We start from the raw sequence: 24,845 nt of genomic DNA on the forward strand, positions 1-24,845 counted from the left end.
TTGAAAACAGGAAATCTCAAACAATAAGAAGTTGAGTCAACTTGAAGTTGATTGTCTGAAGCTGAAGGGAAACGTAAAGAAAACATCAAATCAGTCCGACAGTTTTTGCAGAGAAAATGAGAAAAGGCGTGTGCAGTTGTTCCAACTGGATGTTGAGACAGTGCGGCACTTTAAACAAGATTAGGGCAGAAATGACAAAACAGACACAACAAGCATATTGTTCATCATTTCCTGAGGCTGACTGATTACAGTAACAGTGAGGGAAGGGGAGGTTAACCATAAAAGCTGCAGGGATTGTAACAAACTCATTGAAGTGACAGAACAAAGCTGTTGCATTTGGCAAAACATGACACCAGCTGCTGCTGCATTTGGTGTTCCACAGTATCTCTACAGAGAAAATCAGGGGCAGCAATAAAAGGCGAAGTCAACCTTGGAGGACACATGGGGCCTGCAGAGTGTAGAACTTGGACACGCAAAGTCCAGAGTATGGGCAGACATAAAGTATTTTGTTGAGTACATCTTTATCTACATGTATGGTATATTCTGATGGGGTGTCTTGTTAAATATCAAATAATGTATTTAAAGTATCTGACATGTGCAAAATTCATGGTGCTTAATGTTTTGCGAGAAAAGAATATGTGTCTAATATGTTTCTCACAACAAAGTACTACAAGAACAATGTAACAATTTCAGCAGCAATAAAGAAACATTGCAACAAAACTGTAAACAAATGACATCCTATATTAAAAAACAGAGTAAAAGTGCAACAGAACATTAAAAATGACAACCACAGGGATACATTTCATTGCTGAAACAGTAGACATTATACGATATTACAGGAATAGTTGTATGTACAGACAATCAGAGTGACGGAGTTTAAACTCATAAATACATTTGGATCGGGGAGGTCTGGAGCGCCAGCAGTCCTCCGCTGTCTGGTGACGCTCTTCCTTCCTTTCCCACCCAGAGAAAGCTGAGCAAGTCCAACTCTGTGCTTAGTGTGCCGGACTGTGATACAATCTTTGAAAGCTATACGGGACCGCAGTAGACATTGCCGAAGAGATTTTACACCTGAACTGGAGCTTTAGATGATTCGCCAAGTTATGCGTAAAAAAGCGCACCGCTCGTCGTGACGCAGCGTCACCGTTTTGGATGTAAAGCTCTTCCAGTAGATCAACAACCTGAACTGGGACTTTACTTATTAAGGACTACGTTTTCCCAATGAGGATTACAAATATCATGAGGATTGCGTGGGTGTGTGTATTGTGCTTCATTGATTTATCAGGTAAGAAGTAACAGTATTTCAAGGCTGCTTGGGGAGCTGTTAAACGGAGAAAATGTTTAAAATCACCATTTATCTTCGAGAAATGTGATGTATATTAAGAAGGAACAGTTTCCAACATTAACGTATTTGATATGTATTATTTTGCTTATAATTGATATTTCGCTAAAGTCGTGGAAACCCTCAGGTTGTCCAGCAACCTCCGAACCCTTGGGGAAAAAAAGGAGCTCATCCATGTTTCCTGGCATTGTTCTGTGGATCTGGGGCTTAGATACAGAGGGAGAAGGAATGCTGGACAAACTGATATTATTAGGTTTGGCACTTTTGTTCAAATAAGTTACATTCCAAAGGAAGTCTGTGTTGAAACAAAACCATTTACACAAATGCTTTCTAAGGTGTCAGTGTATAAATTGCTCAAGTTAAACGAAGTCAATTTTATAATAAATACATCATGAGATGTGGCAGAAACAGATTCCTGTGGCTTTCCCACGAATTGTTTGGCTGTGATTTGGTACTTCGTTTTTCTGCTGTATGGTCTACAGCAAAAATTGTGTAAACTGTGGAAAATGTATGAGAAGAAGTGACCTATTCTGCATCAGTTAATCCAGAAGTTAAACTTCTGACATGTTTTGTCTCTGTTGCATTATGTGTGAGCTATAGGGCTGCAACTAATGATTATTTTCATTATTCATTAATCTGGAGATTATTGTCTTGATTAATTGATTAATTGTTTTGTCAATAAAATGTCAGAAAACAGTGAAAAATTCCCGTTATAATGTCTTGGAGCCCAAGCTAATGTCTTGAAATGACTTGTTTTGTCTGTTTCAGTTCAAAATCAAAAGATATACAGTTTACTATCTTTGATTCATTTGGATTTAAATATGAAAGTTTATTTCAAACATTTAAAAAAATATACATATATATGCACACACACACACATATACATACATATATACATACATATATACACATACAAACATACATACATACATAAGTAGAAATAAAACAAAAATAACGAATACAATTAACAATGAACACATGAAACAGAATTTCAATAAGCAACATAATATTTCATGTCTGAAAAGGAGTAAGGCAAGGCAAGTTTATTTGTATAGCACATTTCAACAACAAGGCAATTCAAAGTGCTTTACATAGAGCTTAAAAGGCATCAAAACAGAATATAAAAGCAGCACAAGTAAAAAGACATATAAAAATTAAGTGTTAAATTTTTTGGGGAAAAAAGAAGCTAAAAGGGAATAAAACAGATCAAACAAGAGAATAAAAGCTACAGTGCTGTGTAAAATATTTACCCTCAAATTTGGTTTAATCAAAGGCAGCAGCAGTAGGAAGTAGCAACATGCTTGTCTAGTCCTACCCCTATTCTGTACTAATCAATCAACTTAAAGATTCCCATAGTCCAAGTATCTGCCCCAGTGTCCATCATACACAACTAATCCTTTATGTTCATCCACTTCATACAGAATCAAACACTACCAAATCAAGAATGTGAAATTTCTGTACATCACAAATTGCTTTTTTTTTTGTACATCTTTTTAAAATGTGTGATATTTTTACTCTGTTTGATTTCTTCATTCCACAGAGTCACCCCACAAATTGCAATACACTGAAATACATTTAAGATTGGTGCCAACACAACGTTGTTTCAAATTAAATTTTCCTCTTAAGTTATAACCCCCCTCTCTGCCTAAGAACATTTTTTGTATGTTGCCAGAGGAAGTAAATTATTTCTTGCTTTGAACATTGTTTGTGCAGTCTTAAATTCCACCAGATCCATGAACTTCAAAGCGTGTAACTTTAAAAACAGCTTGTTAATATGTTCACGATATCCTATATCGTTTACTATCCTTATGGCTCTTTTTTGCAGTATGCTTAATGATGGTAAGGTGCCATACCGTCACATAGTAATTCAGATTTGGTAATACAAGTGAACAATACAGAGTGTACAGTGCTTTATGATCCAGAATGTGCCTTGTTTTTCCCAGAACTGTAACGCTCTTTGCCAACTTCACTCACACATATCTTATATGAGTTTTCCAGCAGATTTTGTGGTCTAATATCTCACCCAGAATTTTATTTTTATATACTTTTTCTATATTAATATTATCTATCATCACTTGAACTTACAATTTCCAAACAACATAAGTTTTGTTTTTTCAAATTTCATGATAATTTGTTTGTGTCAAACCACATTTTTAATTTACTCATTTCTGATGTGACCACCTCCAAAAGCTGCTGCAAATTTTCCCCTGAACAGAAAATATTGGTGTCATCTGCAAATAGAACAAATTTCAATATTCTTGATACCTTACATATGTCATTTATAAAATACAAAATAAACAACTTAGGGCCTAATGATAACCCCTGTGGGACTCCAAGTAATATCCAGACATGTTAATTTGTTGTCACTTATCTGTACAAATTGTTGCCTGTTTCCTAAGGAGCTTCTCATCCAATTCAGCACAATCGATCTATAAATACTCCTACTGCATACGTTTTTGGTCTATACAATTAGTGATTTCTTCTTATGGGTCTTTCCTCTTAATTCAGTTAGAGCCAAAGATGTTGTTCTGGAAGCACAATTTGCACAATCCATACTGACTGTCAGTTAGCAAATTGTGCTTCTCAATGAAATGTCTAATCTTTCAATAAAGAGTTTTTCCAGTGACTTAGAGAACTGGGAAAGTAAAGACACGGGCCTGTAACTGGTAAAGTGTTTTCTATCCCCAGCTTTATATAATGGGATAACTTTTGCTGTTTTCATTTTGCTTGGAAATTCACCAGTTTGGAAGGACACATTACAAATGTGAGTTAGTGGTTTTGCAATACGTAAAATCAATTATGTTCTTAACTGATATCATACCAGATGTGTATTTTTATGACCTAATGGATCCTGACTCAAGGTTTGTGAAGCCCTGTTGTATTGTGATGAACAAATCAAACTCACAATGACCCTAATGTCTCTGCCCTTTTTCAGAGAATAACAGATTGTCCTGTCTTACAGATGCTGTGATCGACTTGACTATGATCTCCACAGCAGAGGTCACCAATTTCAATCACTTCACCATCTCTTGTATCAATGGCGAGCGCAGCCCTGCGCCGGTTGAGCTGGACATCACGAGAGACAACGAAATCCTCAGATTCTCCAAGAAGCCAAATTTTAAAGTGCATAAGCCCAAGAACAAGGAGGTGGTGGCCAGAGACTTTATGACCCTACTGGATAATATTGGTATCTATTACTGCAAATCGACTCAGGAAGTTCCCCCATTTGAGACGGTCACAATGATCAACAACTTTGCCAGAGGTTTGTTCAGTCTTCATATGACCAGTTTTTTCATTCGAACAATTTTAACTTTCTGTTATGACTAAGAACCTACATCACATCCTGATTACTTTGGATTTAAAGTTTTCATTTGTAACCAATTTGGATAGTGTGTCATCTTTGGAAAATATCTGTGTGTGTCTGTGCCCTTTACAGCAAATTTTATACCAACTCACCTGACAGTGACCGCCAACAAAGGAGAGACAGTTAACCTCAGTATGCAGCTCCTGAACCCCCAAAAGAGGGATGTGACCTGGAAGTACAATGGTAAACCAGTTTACACATGTAGAGCTCAAGACAGATGAATGGGGATTAAATACATTGTACAATTAAGGGATTGTCAACACCTTATACTCATACTAACTGGCAATGAACAAAAAAACGTACAACAAAAAACTGTGCCATAAAACTGTGCCATTAATCGCTTGATGTCCTGTGTGTAGGAAATTACTATTACATGACTCACTGGAATGATATGATCAACCACACTGCTGTGCTGACAGTAGAGGACGCAGCTTTTGCCAATCAAGGCATCTACAGTGCCAGCTATGTGGGAGACAGCCCTCTCCAGGGCGCCTGGATGAGGCTCATTGTCAGAGGTTTGTTGGATCCTAACATCCCCACACTACTCTGAAACAGAAACACACACACACACAACGATTCACACCCCCGGGGCCAGATGTTGCAAGGCTTTTATGACAGTTTTTAAGGCGCAGATGTGATACATTCTGCTCCGCAAATATACAAGTTTGTGCATTTGAAGGGCAATCTCACAAAGTACAGGAGGAGCTACAATAGAGGTGACTCACTGTGCATTCTGCTAGATTTACAATGATAAGGTGAGGGTCTAAGGATAGAGATTGTCTTATATTGTGCAGATTGTAAAGTCTGTTGAGGCAAATTTGAGTCAGATTTGTGATAATGGACTACATGAATAAAATTCACTTGACTTGACTAAGACTCATGCAATTCCTCAACTCACAAATAGCATATGTGTATTAAAAAGGGAGGTTGTAGTGAGGCAAAGGAGCATGAATTGCCTTTATATTCTAGAGAAATCTCAGTAACAGTAGACAAGATTGAAGACATCACAGAAATATTGGTGTAGTTACTCATAAATAAATAAATACATGAAAAGTAAATTTTAAATATAAAAAACTAAAAAGTAATTCCTGATGACAAGACTCAGGGAAGTTGAAAACTTCATTCATAGCATAAAAACACAAAACGCTATTTTTACACTCTCAGTTTTTGTATAGTTTTTATGTATTGGCTACCAGCTGTAGCTTGTTTAAGAGACAAACATGAGAGTGGTAATCTTCTAATCTAGTTATTGGCAAAAAAAATCCAATAAGCACATTTTCCCAAGTATCAAAACATTCCTTTAAAATAAAAAAGTTGAGAGTTGGTTTTGTGCACATTTAGTTTACTGTGAATTCACCAAAGGCTGTATCTGTACTCCTTTGGTGAGAGTGCACGCGTTTGTTTCATTTCATGTTCTTCAGTATTCTGAAAAACATGAAATGAAACATGTTCTTCAGTATTCTGAAAAACATGAAATGAAACACCAGCGGTATTAACACCATCTCCACCCTCCACCTGTTCTGCCATGAGATTCCCTTATCTCTCTCTCCACTGGATTAAATTGTTTCTTTATATGTTTCTATGAAATGTTTCTATGTTGCTATGAAAACTGTACAAAATACAATACAAATTCTTGAAAGGCCAAAATACATCTAAATAGTATGATATAAATTTTAAGTCATTACACTATATGTCTGCATTCTGTAAGATGGTAAGAAGCAGATGCAGTCAGAAAATGATCTGGGGTTGAATAGAGTGAAAGCTTGCAACTTAAAGCAAGTTTAGACAAACTGCACATAATCAAGCATCTTACACTCTAATCAGAAAACTCTTTTCCCCTCTAGACTGTCCCAGTAAGAAGTGGGGTGAGTACTGTGACAAGGACTGTCCAGACTGTCTCAATGGTGGAGTGTGTCATGGTCTTGACGGAGACTGTATCTGCCCTCCTGGATTCAGGGGAACACACTGTGAGACAGGTAGGTACTCTACTCAAGACAATGTCCTCACAAGTACAAGTTTGTGTGTGTGCATGAGAGAGCCATACAGACAGAGATAGAGAGTTTCTAGAGACAGTATGTATATACAGTCATATTTCCACCATTATTCTCATGAAGAAGTGTCTCAATAAGGTTTTTTTTCGGTCTGTACATAACTGGTCATTTGAGCACCCTTACAAACACTAAGGATACACTCTACATGTAATTATCCTTCTGAGAAATGCTTGATCCCTGCACATGAAGTGCACCATAGACTGTTCAAAAAACACACAAACATGCACACAGACATATCGATGGCCAAAGCACAAAACCTCCTTTCTGCAGAATTTTCTGTTTGGTGGATTTCACTTTGAATGATGAGAACAATGAAGGCTGCTCATATTCAGTCTGTCTGCAAGATAATCCCACCCTTCGTTGTGACAGAAAAGTCACACAACGAAACAAAAACACAACGCAGAGTCCCTGGGTGTGTAGGGAGGCTACAGCACGAGTGAGTTACACAATCACTGAACATTCATTCCCAGTGGACAAGGAAGCAAATACACTGAATTTAAGGAATTCTGACCCTAGTATACTACAATGTAGTGACTATTACATTTACTACATCTTTTTACCTGAAAACAAACTTAATTTTATTTTAATTTAATTTTAATTATTAACTTAATCTAGAGCATTGTTTTGTAGAATCTCTTCCAACTTGCACCAAGTGCAAAAGCTCCTATCTGCACTTTGTGAGGCATTAATATCTAGTCGGTATTGTTAACACATAATATAATAATATAGTCCAAAAACAGTGTATTATGTGTCGGGTATCCTTAACAAATAGCATTCTGCAAGAAAACAAGTTTTTTTTAGTTTTCACAAAAAAGTGCATTTTTCAGATAGGAGGTTCTGCTCTTCAGCCATCGATATGGTCTGAATGGACATTAAAGAGACTTAGTGGAGCTTAAGTTAGATTGAAGAAGCAGCAAACAGCAACATGGCCAACTGTATAGGCTGAGACACCCATCAATCAAGCAACACTGACATGAAACAAGCATTGTTTTTAAGGCCTAATATGTCATTAATGTGACAGCAATTGGCTGGTTAACAGATTTTCTCAGCTAACTCCTGCAAGCAAGATTCAGCGCCATGGACAGTACTTTGACACTGTGCAAACATACCCGAGCCTCTTTTCAAACATTAATTAGAGAATGCATTCAACACTGTAATATCACTAGACTCACAGGTTAGTCTCTAAACGCTTCGCTCATAGAGACTGAGGACAAGCTCCCAGGTTTTGTTGTTAAGACTGGGTGAAAACAATTACAGTTTAAAAACTGCATTGTGGAACCAATTCAAAGTCTTTTGGGGCAGTCCTTCATATTGGGGCAGTGACTTGCAGTTCACTATGGAGGAGAATGGGGAGAGAGCATAATTTCCAGTAAGGCATGTCCTTGACAAAATATAAGGGCCGTAGGTTCGTCAGCGGCCGCTCTCACCGCCATTCAAACAACTAACGTGCATTTAGAAATCCCCAGACTTCAGTAAGCAGAGATCTCCGATTGTCTGGTATCGTGAGACTATAATATCACAGGCAGTATGGCATATTGTAGGTATGCATGGATGTAGTATTTATTGTGAGGAAACCACATGTGAGATACACTGCATTTAAATGGCAGACATTAAAAGAACATTTCATCTGAACTGCAATTTGGGTAATGACTATACCTAAACTGTTAGTCTTTGTAAATTCTGGCTGTGATCTGTCAGGTTTGACCAGATTTTATAGGTCTTGGTCTGACAACATCACATTGCCATTAACCATCACATGTTAGCAACATACTGCATGTTATCTTCCAAACTGCATGCAGTTAATCAATCAAATGGAATTAAATATCTATTAAATCTACAGGTTACAGTTTAGTACACTTGCAGACTAGTTTCACTGTCTTCTGTGGTGTTTTGCAAGGCAGGTTGAGCCATGATACAGCAAAACTCAAAGAATTTAAATAAACACATTTTTAAATTTGTCTTTCTCTGATGGCTTGCAGCCTGCAGAGAAGGAATGTTTGGCCGAAACTGCCAGGAGTCATGTGGCTCCGAGCTGAACTGCAAGGGGCTTCGCTTCTGCCTACCAGACCCTTATGGCTGCTCCTGCGCCAGCGGCTGGTTTGGGAGCCGCTGTGAGAAGGGTAAGCAATAAATCACTTTAATCTATCCATGTAATATGTAATATGAATATAGATGAAATAACAGATGTTTTTACCGTATTGCGTGCCACAGTATGCAGTACAGTTTTCTGTTTTCTGTTTTCTGTTGTCAGCCTGCCATAATGACATGTACGGACCAGACTGCAAGCTGAGTTGTAAATGCCAGAATGGAGGAGTTTGCAACCGTTTTAGTGGATGCCAGTGTCCCACAGGGTGGAGAGGACAGAGCTGTGAGAAATCTGGTGGGTATTGTGACAAGCATATTAATCCTTTCTGATTCTTTCTCTTCATCAGTTCACAGCACATTTTCATTTATGTCATCCTCCACACCAAATACCACCACATTCTTCCTCATCACTGCAGCAAACATTTAGTGAATGGTTATTTACACAAGTTACAAAACTTAAAAAACACAGTTACACACTGGATTCCACAGCTTGTTTGGTAAAAGGTTGGTTTAATTAAACTGCATGGAATCCTACATGGAGTGTGTAGCTGTGTTTTTTAGGTTTTGAAGCTTTAATGGTCCTTGTGTCTGCACTTTAAACAGTAATTTTTCCTGTCTCTTCATGCACAAGTTAAACATAAACCATAACTAGTGAGACATGTGATTACAAAATATGACTTATGACTTATTCAACTCATTTAAAACATCTTTCAATATGTTTTGCAGTTTTTTTATCATAAGATATTCAGGTCAGGAATTGCTGCAAAGCAACTGTGATAGTTCTATGGTTTTCCGTCCAATGATCTCACCTCTCTCTATATCATCAGTCTCTCAGCTGCCTCACTATCCACCTTGTCTTTTTCTTAATATCTGTTCCATGACTCTCTCCCTCACCAGACCGGGCTCCCCAGATCTTGGACTTGGATAGTAATTTAGAGTGGAATCTGAACTCCAGCCCCAAGATCTCTTGTTCAGCCACAGGAAACCCCCTGCCCAGCCACAACAGCATTGAGCTGCGAAAGTTGGACAGCACTGTGCTTAAGGTAGAAGGACCAACATTTGCTAGCAACAATCCTACCAAGATAACTTAAGCCTAAATAAAATATATAAAGGATAGTATTGCATAGGATAAAACTATATTTGCTGTAGTGAGAGTAAATACTAGACCACACACAGAGAGAAGGCGGCCTAGTTGATTGTCCCAAAGCAGTGGATCTCAATCCTGCTCTAGGAGAACCCAATCCCTGGATAATTTCTGTCTCTATACTTTCTCACCTCTGCACACATGGCCAGTCTTCCCCAAACAGTTTCTGCTGGAAAGGGGATTTTGGACTCTGTTAAATCATCCTATAAACACTTTACTCAAAGCATATTGAGTCCTTTACTTTTCACAACAAATCACATAAACGTGCCAGTTGAATGTGTAAAATCTAATCAATTACGGATTTATTAAATAAAATACTAAAAACAGTATAGTAGTATGCCTTTAAAACTGAGCTGACAATTACAAGGTTGAGTCGAGCTCTGAGGAAGTCAACAGCACAATGGTCTGACCAGATAAGGCCATATCACTTATCAGTGCAGCAGTTACCACGTGTTGTGTATAAGTGACATGTTGATTTTCTGTGTTATTCTTTCTGTGTTTTTTCCTTATTAATAGAAACAATCTGATAAAGAATAATTGTACCAGAACTTCCCACAGGCATAAAGACATTTCTCAGAGTAAGCAGCAAAAGTAGGCACAGGAAATGTAAATGAGGTTTTCACCATCCATTGCATATTGCTTCTGTGTGTCATGTATTTTACGCTCAGGCCACTCAAACCATCATGGATTCAAATAAGAGTACAGCCCTGTTTGAGATCCATCACCTGAGTGTTCAACAAGGAGGGCTGTGGGAGTGCAGGGTGTCCACCAACGGAGGCCAGGACTCCCGCAAGTTCAACCTCACCATTAAAGGTCTGTGTGAGATGATTTAAGATAATATAAAAGAGAGGAAATTACATCATATCGTGACAGGTGCTGCACATCACAGCAACAAAGATCTTAAATATGTGAGTAAAATCTTGTTATGTGCCTACCCAGAACCGCCAGTGCCCATTACTGCCCCCAAACTCATGGAAAAGCGGAGTAAGCAGCTGCTGGTGATGCCGATGGAGTCCTTCCGAGGACACGGTCCTATTGTCTCCACCAGGATCCTCTACAAGCCTGTGGAGAATGAAGACTCTTGGTCCTCCATCATAGGTAAGCATGCAGATTTTTTTTTATTTTCATTGCGCAGCAGCAACAAAAACAAACATTACATTAAACCAGTTTTCACCATTATTTCAACACAGTATGAAATCAGCCAAGGTTGTGATGTATTAGCTAAAGTTACAGAGTGCAACAAATCATTGCTCAAAATCATAATAAAACTAATTCTTAATGCAAAAGCTGGCAAAAAGAATAAATCATATTTACAAGAAACACCCCAACCACAATTCCTCTACAACACAATGTAGGTTATGTAAACAAAAAGATCTTCTCAAAGAGTGCACATAATACCTTACTGAGTCCAAGTACCCATCTACTTATTGTATAAAGATCTTATCCATGAGTGTGTAATTTTATATGTATATCACGTATATCTATGATGCCTTTATAGATATATGTTTTAAGCAAAATCTTCTGCAGAAATCCCACTGTGAATCCTCCATAAAATCTTGTGTAATCAGCCTATCCTGTATCCACTTTCTTTCAGTCTACAGTGACAAAGAGCCCATCACGCTGATGAACCTGGAGCCTTCAACACGCTACCGTGTCCGTGTCCAGCTAAGTCGTCCTGGGGAAAAAGGAGAGGGGGCCCAGGGGCCAGAGGCCATCATGGAGACTGATTGTCTTGGTAAGACTCACTGATAACTGGGTTGTCCAGTTTGTAGGGATCGCACACATACCATGCATGAGGATAATTATCTGGACCCTTGCCTTAGGAACTGTTTTTTTCACTGGGAATACAAATGTCTATAGTCTGGACCACAGAACTTAAGCAAGCATAATTATATTGTGTCTGTTCAGTATAATAGTAGTAATAGTGAATTTTCTTGAGCAGTGCTATTCCCAGGCCAAAAGGAGCCTGTTGTCTTTTCCCTAGTGAGCATATCTGTCTTGATAACTCAAGTCTAGGCCAAAAGTAGAGAGATGCCAGACTATGTGGGATCAAGACTGAAATAGCAAAAAAATAAACCTTTGATTGTCATCAGCCATCTAGGAATCACAAAACCATTCCAGAAAAGTAACAACCTGTATTTAAACGCAAGAGTCTGTGATTTTATTCCTCAATGATTGTGGTGCAGAGGGAGAGAGCATGTCTGAGTGTGAGCACAGAAAGGAAAATGGGACAACCTGAAATGGAAAAGTGACTGATTTGGAGTGCAATAGTGCATAGTTCTAGTGAGTTTGACTCTGAAGCAATATGTGGTTTGGTCCAAGTGTGAAATGAAACAAATTTTATCTGTTACAGGGGAACATTTGTCTCTTGCACAAGCACAAACTATTTGTAATAGTGGATTGTGTTGATCTTATCTTTGAGAAGGACCCCAGAGCAGTTTAAGTCCATCGACAAGACACTGAGTGAGAGGGTGTATTAAAAATAACATACAGTATGATGCTAATGCAATGTGGCATCAATAAATACTATATATACACTAGCCATTGATCTGTTTTCTCTTACCATTTATTTTGGGCGTTTGAGCTGAAGACAAGGAAACTCCCTGGCCTTGCAGAGGTCCATCACAGAGCTAACATCTAGACATTCAAACACGTTCAGACCTCCAATTAACCAGAATATCTTTGTACCGAGGGAGGAAACCAGAGCACCTTTAGGAAGCCCACATGAGCATGGGGGAAGTACAGAAAAGACCAAGTCCAAGATTTAAAGATTTTTTCTTATGAGCTAACTCCTAATTCATGCTGCTCACTAGTGAAACAGGTAAAACAATTGCAATCTAAGTTGAGGGAACCATCCAATTCAATTTAGAATACTTTATCTGTCCCTCAGGGAGCAATTTTGAGGGATCTGTGACTGATTTAATGAGCAGAAATGCACAACGAGCTGTTAGCCCCCTCAGCTCATCCTGTGTTCTCTGTCGCCGCAGAGCCCACAGTTCAACCTGAGATTGACATCAGCTCGGTGGAAGGCCGCAATGCCACTGTACACTGGCGACTGCCTGCCAACAATGGCATTAATGCCAGCACAGCCAGTGGCTTTTTAGTGCAGCTCTTCGGGCCACCACCCCACAGTAAGAAACTACTGGAGGAGACCACCCTGCTCAATGTGCTTTCCACAAAGTTTCACAACCTGGAGTATCAGCAAGACTACAAGGTGGTGGTGCACCTCATCAACTGCGGCAGCCAGGGGCCTCCCTCCAAGCCCTACCACTTCCGCATCAACAGCCAGGGTAACTAGAACCTCTAGCTAGGTTAGAAATAAGCAACTCTGCAAGAAAATGTCCTAAATGTTGCAGGATTTTCAATGCAATTTATAACGTATACACAGTGGTTTGTGGCAAAACATTTGGTGTAACACAATATACAGTATGTTATAGGCGAACATGATTTATTTATCTTTTAATAATCAATTTACAAGGTAAATGGGGGATGAGGTTGAAGAGATTCTTAGATAAGTAGATATTATTGGTGCTTGCTGGTTGCTTGGTGACTCTCTCCCTGCCCACAAACTTTGTGTGAATTGAAGGAAAGTTTAGTAACTAATACTTATTTGTCAAAGACCAGTGTGACAATTGAGAATAATATCCTGTTTAGTTTGCAGTCAATGGAGACCAACAAGTTAGAAACAGATCCATCCACACTGTTACACTCAATATAGTGTCACAGAATCATTGCTGATGGTCCTAACAATGATAATGTCTTTGTGTCTCAGGCCCATCGTCCCCACGCAATGTCCAGGCCCTGCCTCTGTCCATGTCAGCCATCCAGGTGAGGTGGCAGCCCCCTGAGGACCCCAATGGAGGCATCATTAAATACATCATAGAGTACCAGCCGGTCGGCCAGGGGAGCCCTCACCCTTGGGTGGACACAGATGATGGAAACAAGACCACCAAAGATGTGACAGCTCTCAATGGCAGTACCCTCTACCAATTCAGAGTGAGGGCATTTTCTAAAGTGCCAGGAGAGTGGAGCAGCTTTGTTCAGGCAACGACACAAGGGGATGGTGAGTCGGAATTTATGGTCTACTTACCCACTTGTAGACAGCAGTGCTGTGGCAGAATGGTTGAATATGCCTCTTTATATGCAGATGTGTTCAAATGAGATTTATGAGACTGACATGTTGATATGCTTTCAAATTCAAATTCACATGATAATTTGCTACATTTTTAATCATAAAAATACCTTTTCCAAACATGAAAAATAGGGACCTAAACTCTGTATCACTTAAAGATTTGGAACCTAAATACGTTAAAGATACCCTGTGGTTTAGCTTCTTGTACTTCTGCTGCCTTTGGTGGCACAACAAGGACTAATTTGGAAAATTGGAAAATTACTGGACTGGGTTATCTTTTCTAAAAGAAATGATCAAAAAGTATAGTATCCAGTGACTTTTTATGATTTCTTTGAAGTTAATTTATTTTCCTGTCAAGCTAAAAACAGCTCTCTGTGGAAATTCTCTACACTACTGTACTTTTCCAATTTTGGGTTTGTCCCAGGTGGCGTTTAACAGGACCACCCACAGAGGGTCCTGAGGGATTTAGACAGGATAATAATACATAGCCTATTTATCTCTACTGTCATCATCTCAAGATCATTTCCATCTCCCTACTTGGTTTTTCTCTTCTTTTCCCTGCTCTTCCCCTCTACCAAAAAAAGGCTTTCAGAGTTTAACCCCGACCACCCAGGGGGTGGCTGGGAGGCCTACTGGGGACAGTTACCAGCTGTTGGTGGCAGTGGTGGGATCAGTGACAGTCACCTGTGTGACCATCCTGCTGGCACTGCTTGCTCTTTTCTTCATACGCAAGACATTGCTCAATCGTCGGCGCACATTTACCTACCAGTCTGGATCGGTAAGGGTGCACCCAGGTTTGAGTTGTTTTTATCAGAATTTAGGAAACCTGAGGGATTTACTGAATCCTGGTTGACATCACAGCTGACCTGATAATGCTCAAATGTGTTTAGAGAAAATACTACTTTAGAAATACTAACATTTAATATACATGTATTTATTGCTGAGTTTAAGACTGTTTATATCCCAAGGGTGAGGAGACCATTCTGCAGTTTAACTCAGGCACTCTGACCCTGACCCGGAGGCCCAAGCCCACCCCAGAGCCCCTCACTTATCCAATCCTGGAGTGGGAGGACATTAAGTTTGAAGATGTCATCGGAGAAGGCAACTTTGGCCAGGTGTTTAGGCTCTTAGTGTACTTTCTATATATTTATCTATATATCTATAAGTTTTTTCTATGACTGCCATCTTTTATGCATATGGTTAAACATTTGAGCTAACAACAGTTTCAAAACCAGGTCATCAAAGCCATGATCAAGAAGGATGGCAACAAGATGAGCGCCGCCATAAAGATGCTGAAAGGTAACTTCTATACATTCATACGAGCTCTCACAAATATATACAGATATGTGTATTACATGAAAACACACTGTTCACAGGCACAAAGCAAAGACAGTGTAATCACAGTGCAGAGTATTCTGTGACTGATGTGAACATTTTATTTCAAAGTCGCCAGCTGAAGCTGCTTTGCTTGCACTTTGTTCAACAATGCTGTGTGTGCTGATCCTCCTGCAGAGTTTGCCTCAGAGAATGACCACCGAGACTTTGCAGGGGAGCTGGAGGTGCTGTGTAAACTAGGCCAGCATCCCAACATCATCAACCTGATAGGGGCCTGTGAGAACAGAGGTGAGAGAGCGACACCTAGTGGCTGTTATGGATATTGATGTGCTTTCAAGCTCTGGCTTTTGAAATGAGGAAATGCTGATGATTATGATGTGTAATACTGTTTTTGGCAGGATAAGGACTCATAAGTCATACATACGTATACTGTAGACTGTTAAGTAAGCTGCATGTTTGTGGCCTTAAAATCTAGTGTCCAGGCCTTATAAATTGTGTGATCTGTTTATTCAATTTGTGATTTGGTGGACAATTTTTAGATCCTGCTGTATTGTGGGATATACAGTATATGATATATGAAGTATTGTATGTACAAAACAATCCGAACTCAAGGTCTACTTACTAGCTTTTTCCAGAGCTTTCAACTGTATCAGACAGTCTATCGGTGGATCGAGTCTGGTCCAACATAGATATCATGGACATGAATCAGTTGGCATGTGTGGTCAGTAGCTGTGATAATTGTATCCATGTCACTTTTAGGACTTCTCGTCATGTATAGATGTTTTATGGTCACTAATATATTGGCATGTATTACAAAATATAGGGGTCTTTCCAAGTATCAGAATGACCAAAAACATTCTTTAAAAGCATTTTTTCCACTATATGTCAGGTTTGGCTTTGTAAAGGACTGAATATATGCTGATATACTAGTTATTGTTCTGCAGACAGCTACTGTAATTACATCCTGTATGTAGCACTGTACAGGAATGGGTTAAATTCTTCTTCCTAGAAAGCCAAACAGATACTCCCATCATCTGTCTGATCATCTGTCATCTGCACCTGGAAACCACCAAAATGTGTCCAAACTAAATAATCCTTTCCTTCTAGGAGCATTTTACACGAACACATTTGTTTGATTTGTCCATGTGCCTCACAAGAAAACTATTTATGTATTTGTGTAAGGTTTCCTTGGCCCCAATTCTTACCATGAAGTATCACTTTCCCAGCCACATCCGATGGATTTTACGTAGAATAATTAAATTGCTTGTGTTTGATCAAAGATTGATAACATATGAGAGAGGAAGTCTGGTATGGAAAGTATATTGGTGAGGACATTAAAAAACCAAATCAGCCTTGAAAAATAAACATCAGACTAATTCACCGTGTCTGCCCACCGGTCTCACTTTCAAGTAGCACCTGACTCTGCAAACCTTCACTCCAATGTGTTTACATCTATCGTTTAACTCAGGTTAACTTCTTTTATTCAGTGATAATAGCACAGAAATACATATAGGTCTATATGTGAAAATAGATGGGAAGCAACATTTATTTGATTTACAGTTTGCATGTGTTCTTCCTGCCTTGCATCTACCTTTGTGTAATTTCTAGGGGAGAGACTAGGGAATTAAAAGGGCTTTTTTATTGCAAAAGAAAAGGTCACTGGCTTGCAGGGGTAAAACAAGCTGTTACTCAATTGCTTTTTTTTGGCATTATGGGAGTTTTCTGCTTTAATTCATTCGATCCACTCAGCATCTGTGTGTCATTTTCAAAGAAATAGAAGATATATGGTGTTGTTTGCAGCCCGTACACTTTCTCATCTTAGAGAGATCTGGAACAAATTCACTCTTCATATATCAACATATTGAGAGAATTAGGTGTGTCCAGAAGGAATTCAACTTTGAACTGTTTAACCGCAGGACAGGGGGAGGGGGAGGGAAAACATTTGATAAATACACTATAGTAAATTGGATGATAAAGACTGAAAAACACAATAGTCAGTATCCTCTAGATCAGCTACAAAAGGATAAAACCCTCTCTGTGTCTTGGTCTGCTCATCTACATGACAAACTGCAATGAGTGTTTTAAACTGTTAATTTCCTTATTTTTAAGAGGAGAAATAAGAATAATACAAACAGAATATTACATTTCACATTAGCTAATATGCCTGGAAAGATCTGTTACTGTTTAATTTTCAGCAAAGAAATTATTTTGGAGAAATGTTACTACAGGAAACACAACATGTCTGGATTAACCTCTTGTAGCTGTGAAGGAACATTGTCGTAATAGCGTCCAGTTCTTTGACCGGTTTGTCACCCTGTTATTCTTTCCTTTCACACATGGCACTTCTTTGGCACTCTCCCTGGTCTTGGTGAAATCAACATTAAACCATTCCAACAAGCACAAATGCCTCATGACCTGTAGGAACTCAGGCTTGGGCCGGAAGCCATCATCTATTAGCAAAGCGTCAACCATCTGGTTGAGCTTTGTGAGGCTTTCATGAAAGGCCTGGTCTACCTCTGCCTGTGTCAGGACAGAACTGTTGGAGGCTGAGCCCATTAACCAGCTGTAGCTGCAGACAGGCCAGCCAAGGCCACAGTCACAGTTTTTAGGGAGAGGAAGAAGACTTGTGGGAAGCTGCTAACAGCTGTAGATATGGAAGATTATTAGCAGTGGCACTGACCTTATTATTGATTCTAGGAGTTCACGGTACTTTCCCAAAGACAGTTCATAAGTTATCAGGTGAAAAAAGGGACTAAAACATTTAGAAATTGTCAAAGGGATTCAACTCCAGCATATCTATTTGGTATAGGCTATATTATAGGGTGAAGTGCAGCCTCTGTCCTCTTCCTAATCTTCTTCCCCATCCTCTCCAGGTTACCTGTATATAGCCATAGAATACGCTCCCTACGGTAACCTTCTTGACTTTCTGAGGAAGAGCAGAGTCTTGGAGACTGACCCCGCTTTTGCCAAGGAACACGGCACTGCCTCCACCCTCACCTCCCAACAGCTCCTGCAGTTCGCTGTGGACGTGGCAACTGGGATGCACTACCTCAGTGACAAACAGGTAGGAGGACAGAGTGTGTATGTGGGTGGCTGCTTGTCTATTTCTTTGTGTGTATGCATTTGTGCATTGTCTAAAATGTTTTTACATGTATTTAAATGAAACATAAAATGCATTTAAAAATAATTGCAACATAATGAAAATATTACATGAACTGCCCTTAGAAATTTTTATATAATTTCTGCTCACAGTATTTTGTTGATGATGTAATAAAACTGATAAAAATATAATGATTTTTATTTTATTTTATTTTATTTTATCTTTTATGCATCCTTATAACAGATTGAGATTGGGATATCTCTTTCAGGACAGTCCTGTGTACAAGAATAAACATATACAGTTTAAGCATAGAGAGATGCACAGATAATTCACAGATGCACATTAGACATTATTTTCACATTACGAAAAGCAATTACAACTTGGTTTGCAAATACATAAATACAGCCTTTTTAAATCTTCAAGTGAAATTAGACTCATTTCAAAAGAAGAATCCAATAATTCAAACAATTTTAATTCATATGTTACAACCTGTGTTAAGTAATAAATAATGCTTATTCATACAATGGTGTAATTTTATTATAGTAAGCAGTATGTTATCATATTAAAAGTAGTTTTTATATATCCTTGGCCCATTTAGAGGGACATTTTATAATGCTTGGTTGAGCTATTATATTATCATCAGCTACCACACTGCCTTTTACAAAAAAAAGCAGTCCTTTACAACTTACTGTATATTAGCCCATCATAAGAACAGCATTTTGTTGCAGTACTTTCAATAAAACATTTTAGAAGTTAAATTTTGCTACAAAAATGTAATTTCTGTTCAAATATACTGTAAGTAATATATGTTTCTACACTGTCTTGGCACTAGTTCATTCACAGGGATTTGGCTGCTAGGAATGTTCTTGTAGGGGACAACCTTGTGGCGAAGATAGCAGATTTTGGCCTGTCCCGTGGTGAGGAAGTTTATGTTAAGAAGACTATGGTGAGTGGTGGATTCATGCACAGTTGCACTGTTCTCAGAAAATTCAAATTTTGTTTCAGTTTTAGCCAACAGATGGCGTTAGCTATGGGAAATGATGATTTTGTATCCCAATATCTGTTGATGCAAATCTATGGTAATTGGAGGAAAATATCTCCCCTTGCGATCTGCTGCAATCACAGTGGTTTTTGCAACTGAAATGTATATCTTTTAAGTGGTTTGAAAACAGGAACACAAAGTTCTTCTGTGAAATAGAAAAAAAGGGCGTTCCAGAAACTGTAATTTTACTATGTTATGTAAATATATATATACTATGTTTACTATGATTTTGATTTACTGAGATCACCTGCAGAGGATGGTCATGTGTTCATACTATCAACTGCAGCATATACGTGTAGTGCAAGTGAAGTGTACTAGAATGCTCTTATAGGCCATGGTTATGAACTTGTTATAATGTTAACTTGGTCCCCATCATCGACTCAGGACACTGGCAACTTCAGTTTTCTTCTTATATGAACCATTTGATGTGTCAACATACATTAGGCAGAAGACATCAATGTCTTACTTTGCTCTCAGGGGAGACTGCCTGTACGCTGGATGGCCATCGAGTCCCTGAACTACAGCGTATACACAACCAAGAGCGATGTGTGAGTTATAGTGTCACCTCATTTGTTCAACTAACACAAATACTAACTTTCAATCTAAGAGTAAGACTGCAACTGGGGGTTGGAGGGGCGGGGGTGGGGGGGGGATCAGAGCAGACCAAGTTGCAGTGTCCTCTAACAGCACTCCTCCTAAATGCAAAAATATTTCTGAGAACCTTTGGGGCTTACTGAGTAACATAGCAGGCTATTGACATTGCAAACTTGAAAACATGGGTGGTTAAAGACCACTTCCTGAAGTATTCAGATAATCAACAATCACTAAACAACAACTTGTAATGATTATGATTCTTCCTTTTCTGTTTTTTCTTTAGCTCTACATGAACCTTATTAAAATTATTTCAGCCTCTAGTGATGTTTTGATTATGCACACCACAAAACGCCTGCCAACAGAAAACAACAAATCATCCCTCTGTCACTGGTGGACTGATAATAGTGTGCTGTGTAACTGATAAGCACAACCAGGAAGCCTCGGGTACAACTTAGCAGACAAACTGAGACGTTGGTCTGTCAACTGGAGCCTGTACACAGCGAAGAACAAGCTAGAAGAGTGTCAGACAGCTAACGGAAGAAGTGTGAAGGCTGTCTGTAGGGCCAGAGAGAGTTGCAAACATTAGTAAGAGAGACAGAGCGTAGGGGAGAGACAGTGAACAAGATGTGAGACAGAGCAAAACATAGTGCAAAAAGGAGATAAAGAAGAACAAAGAGACAGTCTGACAGCCCAAACAACCCTTGTCTGCTCATATGATCTACCACACAGCACTGTGACTTGTGAAACTAGCAGTATTTTTCTTGAATTCAGTTGCCAATGAGATAGCAGGAAAGATGGTGGTTTTATGTTATTGAGACATTCAGACACGCGTTGGTTTCCATTTTGATTTTGAGAAAAATAAGTATTTTCACCATTAGAATGAATTATCATCATATTATTGCTGTGCATATTTAATTAAATGAATTTTAAATTGCGTATTGCATTTTCCTCTGCTATGCAACTTACGAAAAACATGGAAATAAAATCACCAAGGAGGATGTTTTATGTGCAACGGCAGCATTTTTAGCTAGAAAATGCATTCATTCTAGATTAGGTAGATTAGACTAAATACTGGATTCAAGATATTTCCTCACATATGATCAACAAAGGTACTCCAAGTTGAAGACATTAAGTAATGTATATTTTCAGCCACTAATAATAAAACCCTTGGATTTTCTCCTCCTTTTCTCTGTATGTCTTCCCTGGTTTACTAACATTTCTGTCTCATATTTTCTCCCAGATGGTCTTTCGGGGTTCTCCTCTGGGAAATTGTAAGCTTAGGTAAGTACAGCCTGACATGGAGTGGGTTTCAGGACAGAAGCTTTACCATTTATTACCGCATATACAAATTACTGATACTGGGTTGCACTAGCAAAGATCTCATAGCCTCAAATACCAGCTGACTGATGAACTCACGGTGACATAATGGTGATAGTCTTTGTCATTTCTTGACCACCATGATCACTATCACAATCATAAATCTTTTTCTTCCCTTCTTGTGTGTCAGGTGGCACTCCATACTGTGGGATGACATGCGCTGAGCTTTATGAAAAACTGCCACAAGGCTACAGGATGGAGAAACCCAAAAACTGTGATGATGAGGTGTAAGTAGCTCTTTTCCCCCTTTCTTTCTTTCAGTCTTTCTTTCTTTCTTATTTCTGCTATATTAAGTCATGTACTGTATCTTTCCCTTTCCAGTTACGAGCTGATGAGGCAGTGCTGGAGGGATCGGCCCTATGAGAGGCCCCCCTTCTCCCAAATCTCTGTCCAGCTCAACAGGATGCAGGAGGCCAGGAAGGTAATGCTGCATTCATTCCATGTCGGCAGAAAAAGAAGAATGTGAAAACGTCCTGTTGTTAACACCTGGGAGTGTTCAAACTCTTTGGGTTGTCCCATTGTTTGCACCATAGTCACACCAGATATATGGGAGCCTAAAACAGCTCTTTTTATCAGGTTACAGATACTTTCATTAAGGAGTTAAAGCAGACACAACAATCTATGTTGGCTTTACAGATATTTTTTTAAATTAGCTGCACCGATTGTATTAGCATTACTATTGGTAAGTATATATTTATATACAAACTTTCATTCCATCTCCCAGGCTTATGTGAACATGGCTCTCTTTGAGAACTTCACCTACGCTGGGATAGATGCCACAGCCGAAGAAGCCTGACTACCAGCCCCCCCAGACCCTAGCATGCCACGTAGCCTGAAGAGGAAGCCCCGAGGATGGTCGCCACGTTACTGCCACCTCCCTGCTGCTCATCGTCGAGACAGGAGGAGCAGGCGCTCAACCAAAACCACCCAGCTATAGATGTAGGACTGTGAAAGGACACTGTGTGGAGGTATTGGAGGCATTAGGAGATGTGGAGTATGGCTGGGCTTTGGATGGAGAGATGCGATTGCTACCAACCTTTTGGGAAATATGACCCCCGTCACAACAAACCAGTCCCAGAATAGAGATGCAACATTGTACCTCTTGCTGTTACAGAAGTTAACAATGCTGAACACTTTGGGAAGGGGGTAAATATGGAGTTGCTTGTGTGGCTTGCTGAAACACCACAGGGTCTGTGGGGTGTTGATGCTGGACTCTATTTTCTCTCTGTTGCTGTAAATGGAGAGGGGAATCTTTTCATGAAGATGAAATGAAAGGACACAGTGTGTATGACAAACATTCAGGTTCTCAGACTTTTAGAAATCAATGAAAAACATACAATGTAGCACTTAAAACCAGCCTTATTCATGTTCTCTGTGTCTTTTACTTTTTTGCCTATCACTGCCATGTGAATGTAACTACTACTGTATGTATTTTTCTCCTTTTATAAAGAATACATAGATATATCAAAGCCTCCTATTCCATTATAGTTAAAGTTACAGACTGTTACAAATGCAACCATGGTAGATGTTCCATGTGTTGCATGCAAAGAAAGCTCCACCTCAAGGGTTAATGTTTGGAAAATGCTACTAATACTGGGCAGATGTACAGCCAGTCTACCAGCTATCACCATTATAGTACCTTTAATACTATACAACCTAACATAATGTATGGTAGAATATCCACTCTATGAGAATGTACAGTATGTTTTCATTAATTGGTTCATTGAATAAAGCTTTTGATAAGTGGACTAATAGTTAGAGGTAGTTGAGTTAAATTCCATGTTTTGTCAGTTTCTGTAACACTTTTTTGTTGCATGCATTTTTTTTTACATTGTTGTTTATTAACTGTAAATATTGTTGTTGTTGACCTGCTAACAGTGAGCATGGTTGTAATGACAGAACTACAGGCCGGGGTGTCTGTGGAGAATTCAGGAACTCTGATCTCCTCCTGCTGCACTGGGCTGATCTGTCACTAGGTTTCCTTTTTCTACAAACCAACCGCAGGCTTGAAACTGTCTGTCAAATATAGCTTTTAGTGGGCCAGCTTCCTGACGACTTCAACGCACAGACACTGGCTATACAACAATATAATGAAGGGAACAAGAGCACCATGAAATGTATTTTCTCCCATCTGAAAGCCTATGTTCTGAGCAATGGCGGAAAGTAATTAAGTACATTTACTCAAGTACTGTACTTAAGAACAGTTTTGAGGTACTTGTACTTTATTTGAGTATTTCCATTTTATGCTACTTTATACTTCCACTCCATTACATTTCAGAGGGAGCTATTTCTTTCTTTCTTTCTTTCTTTCTTTCTTTCTTTCTTTCTTTCTTTCTTTCTTTCTACTCCACTATATTTATTTGACAGCTTGAGTTACTTGAAGATAATGAAGATTTGACACAATGGATAATATAACAAGCTTTTTTAAATACAACACATTGTTAAAGATGAAACCAATGGTTTCCAACTTTTTTGACTCTTGACGTTTCACAAAAAGCAGTGTGTAGTCGGGGTCACATTTCAGATTATCAGTTGATAACAGCTCCACCAAATAGTGATTTTTCCCTCTAAGCTTCTCACATGGTTTCATTTCAATAAATGTTCAAATGATCCAATATTTCACCAAAAATCAAAGAGTAGAGAAAAAGTCCAAAAACTTAAAACAGATTTGTGTATCAGAACTTTGTTTTTGCTTCTTTCCTCTCCCATTAATCATCTCACAACTCCTCAGATTTATCTAGTGACCCTTTGGAGGGGCCTGATCCCTAGGTTTGAAACCACTGGACTAATTATTTGTCAATTAGTTTATTTGTAAGGGACACATACAGAGAACGTTGACAGTTGCAGAAACAGTGTCCGATGCACTGTACACATGTATATAACCAACACCAGTCCCTTGATAGGTATCGATAGTTCAAGCAATCATTAAAATTGGAACAGTTCAAAATCAGTGCATATAATAATAAAACAAGAACAACAACTATCTATGACAACACACAAACAAACATACAAAAAGACAAATAAAACAAACCAAAACATTATGCAAAATATTTATAACATGAACCCACGTACACAAATAATGACTAGTTGGTGTCATGATTACAGTTCTGGCCCAGTTTTAACCAGGACTTGACTGTTGTAGAAAACATTTTAAAATCCTGATTTCTGCTTTGAACTGGCAGGTAGGGAATTAAAGAGGGTTATGCCTTTAATTTGCATGTTAGTGGCAGTCTAGTTATGAAAGTGTAGAAAATGACTGGAGCTAGATGGTGTGATTGG

At 38.8% G+C, this 24,845-nt stretch overlaps 1 protein-coding gene across 2 annotated transcripts; it reads left to right on the plus strand.

Moving 5' to 3' along the window:
• Nucleotides 1–466: 466 nt before the first annotated feature.
• On the plus strand, nucleotides 467–23,792 carry tie1 (tyrosine kinase with immunoglobulin-like and EGF-like domains 1). 2 transcript variants are annotated; one of them, XM_042417705.1, is made up of 25 exons: nucleotides 467–484; nucleotides 968–1,285; nucleotides 4,305–4,604; nucleotides 4,779–4,889; nucleotides 5,066–5,221; nucleotides 6,551–6,682; nucleotides 8,737–8,877; nucleotides 9,009–9,137; nucleotides 9,740–9,885; nucleotides 10,655–10,799; nucleotides 10,926–11,084; nucleotides 11,581–11,721; nucleotides 12,974–13,276; nucleotides 13,759–14,049; nucleotides 14,703–14,896; nucleotides 15,087–15,233; nucleotides 15,354–15,417; nucleotides 15,631–15,741; nucleotides 18,327–18,517; nucleotides 19,386–19,499; nucleotides 20,073–20,143; nucleotides 21,430–21,470; nucleotides 21,697–21,793; nucleotides 21,888–21,987; nucleotides 22,291–23,792. In XM_042417705.1, the coding sequence occupies exons 2-25, from the start codon at nucleotides 1,222–1,224 to the stop codon at nucleotides 22,360–22,362; spliced, it is 3,420 nt and encodes a 1,139-aa protein (XP_042273639.1). In that variant the 5' UTR covers nucleotides 467–484; nucleotides 968–1,221; the 3' UTR covers nucleotides 22,363–23,792. The 2 variants fall into 2 exon arrangements, with proteins under 2 accessions (XP_042273639.1, XP_042273640.1); XM_042417706.1 differs by lacking the exon at nucleotides 12,974–13,276.
• Nucleotides 23,793–24,845: the final 1,053 nt, after the last annotated feature.

The sequence above is a fragment of the Thunnus maccoyii genome, chromosome 7 (genome assembly GCF_910596095.1).
Source record: "Thunnus maccoyii chromosome 7, fThuMac1.1, whole genome shotgun sequence".
Taxonomy (NCBI): Eukaryota; Metazoa; Chordata; class Actinopteri; order Scombriformes; family Scombridae; genus Thunnus; species Thunnus maccoyii.

Bases quoted from the DNA above. Each gene is read 5' to 3' on its own strand.
- tie1 (XM_042417705.1), top strand. From the start codon at position 1,222: ATGAGGATTACAAATATCATGAGGATTGCGTGGGTGTGTGTATTGTGC. The intron at 15,742-18,326 runs GTGAGAGAGCGA...CATCCTCTCCAG, and splicing joins AGGGGCCTGTGAGAACAGAG to GTTACCTGTATATAGCCATA. The intron at 18,518-19,385 runs GTAGGAGGACAG...TCTTGGCACTAG, and splicing joins ACTACCTCAGTGACAAACAG to TTCATTCACAGGGATTTGGC.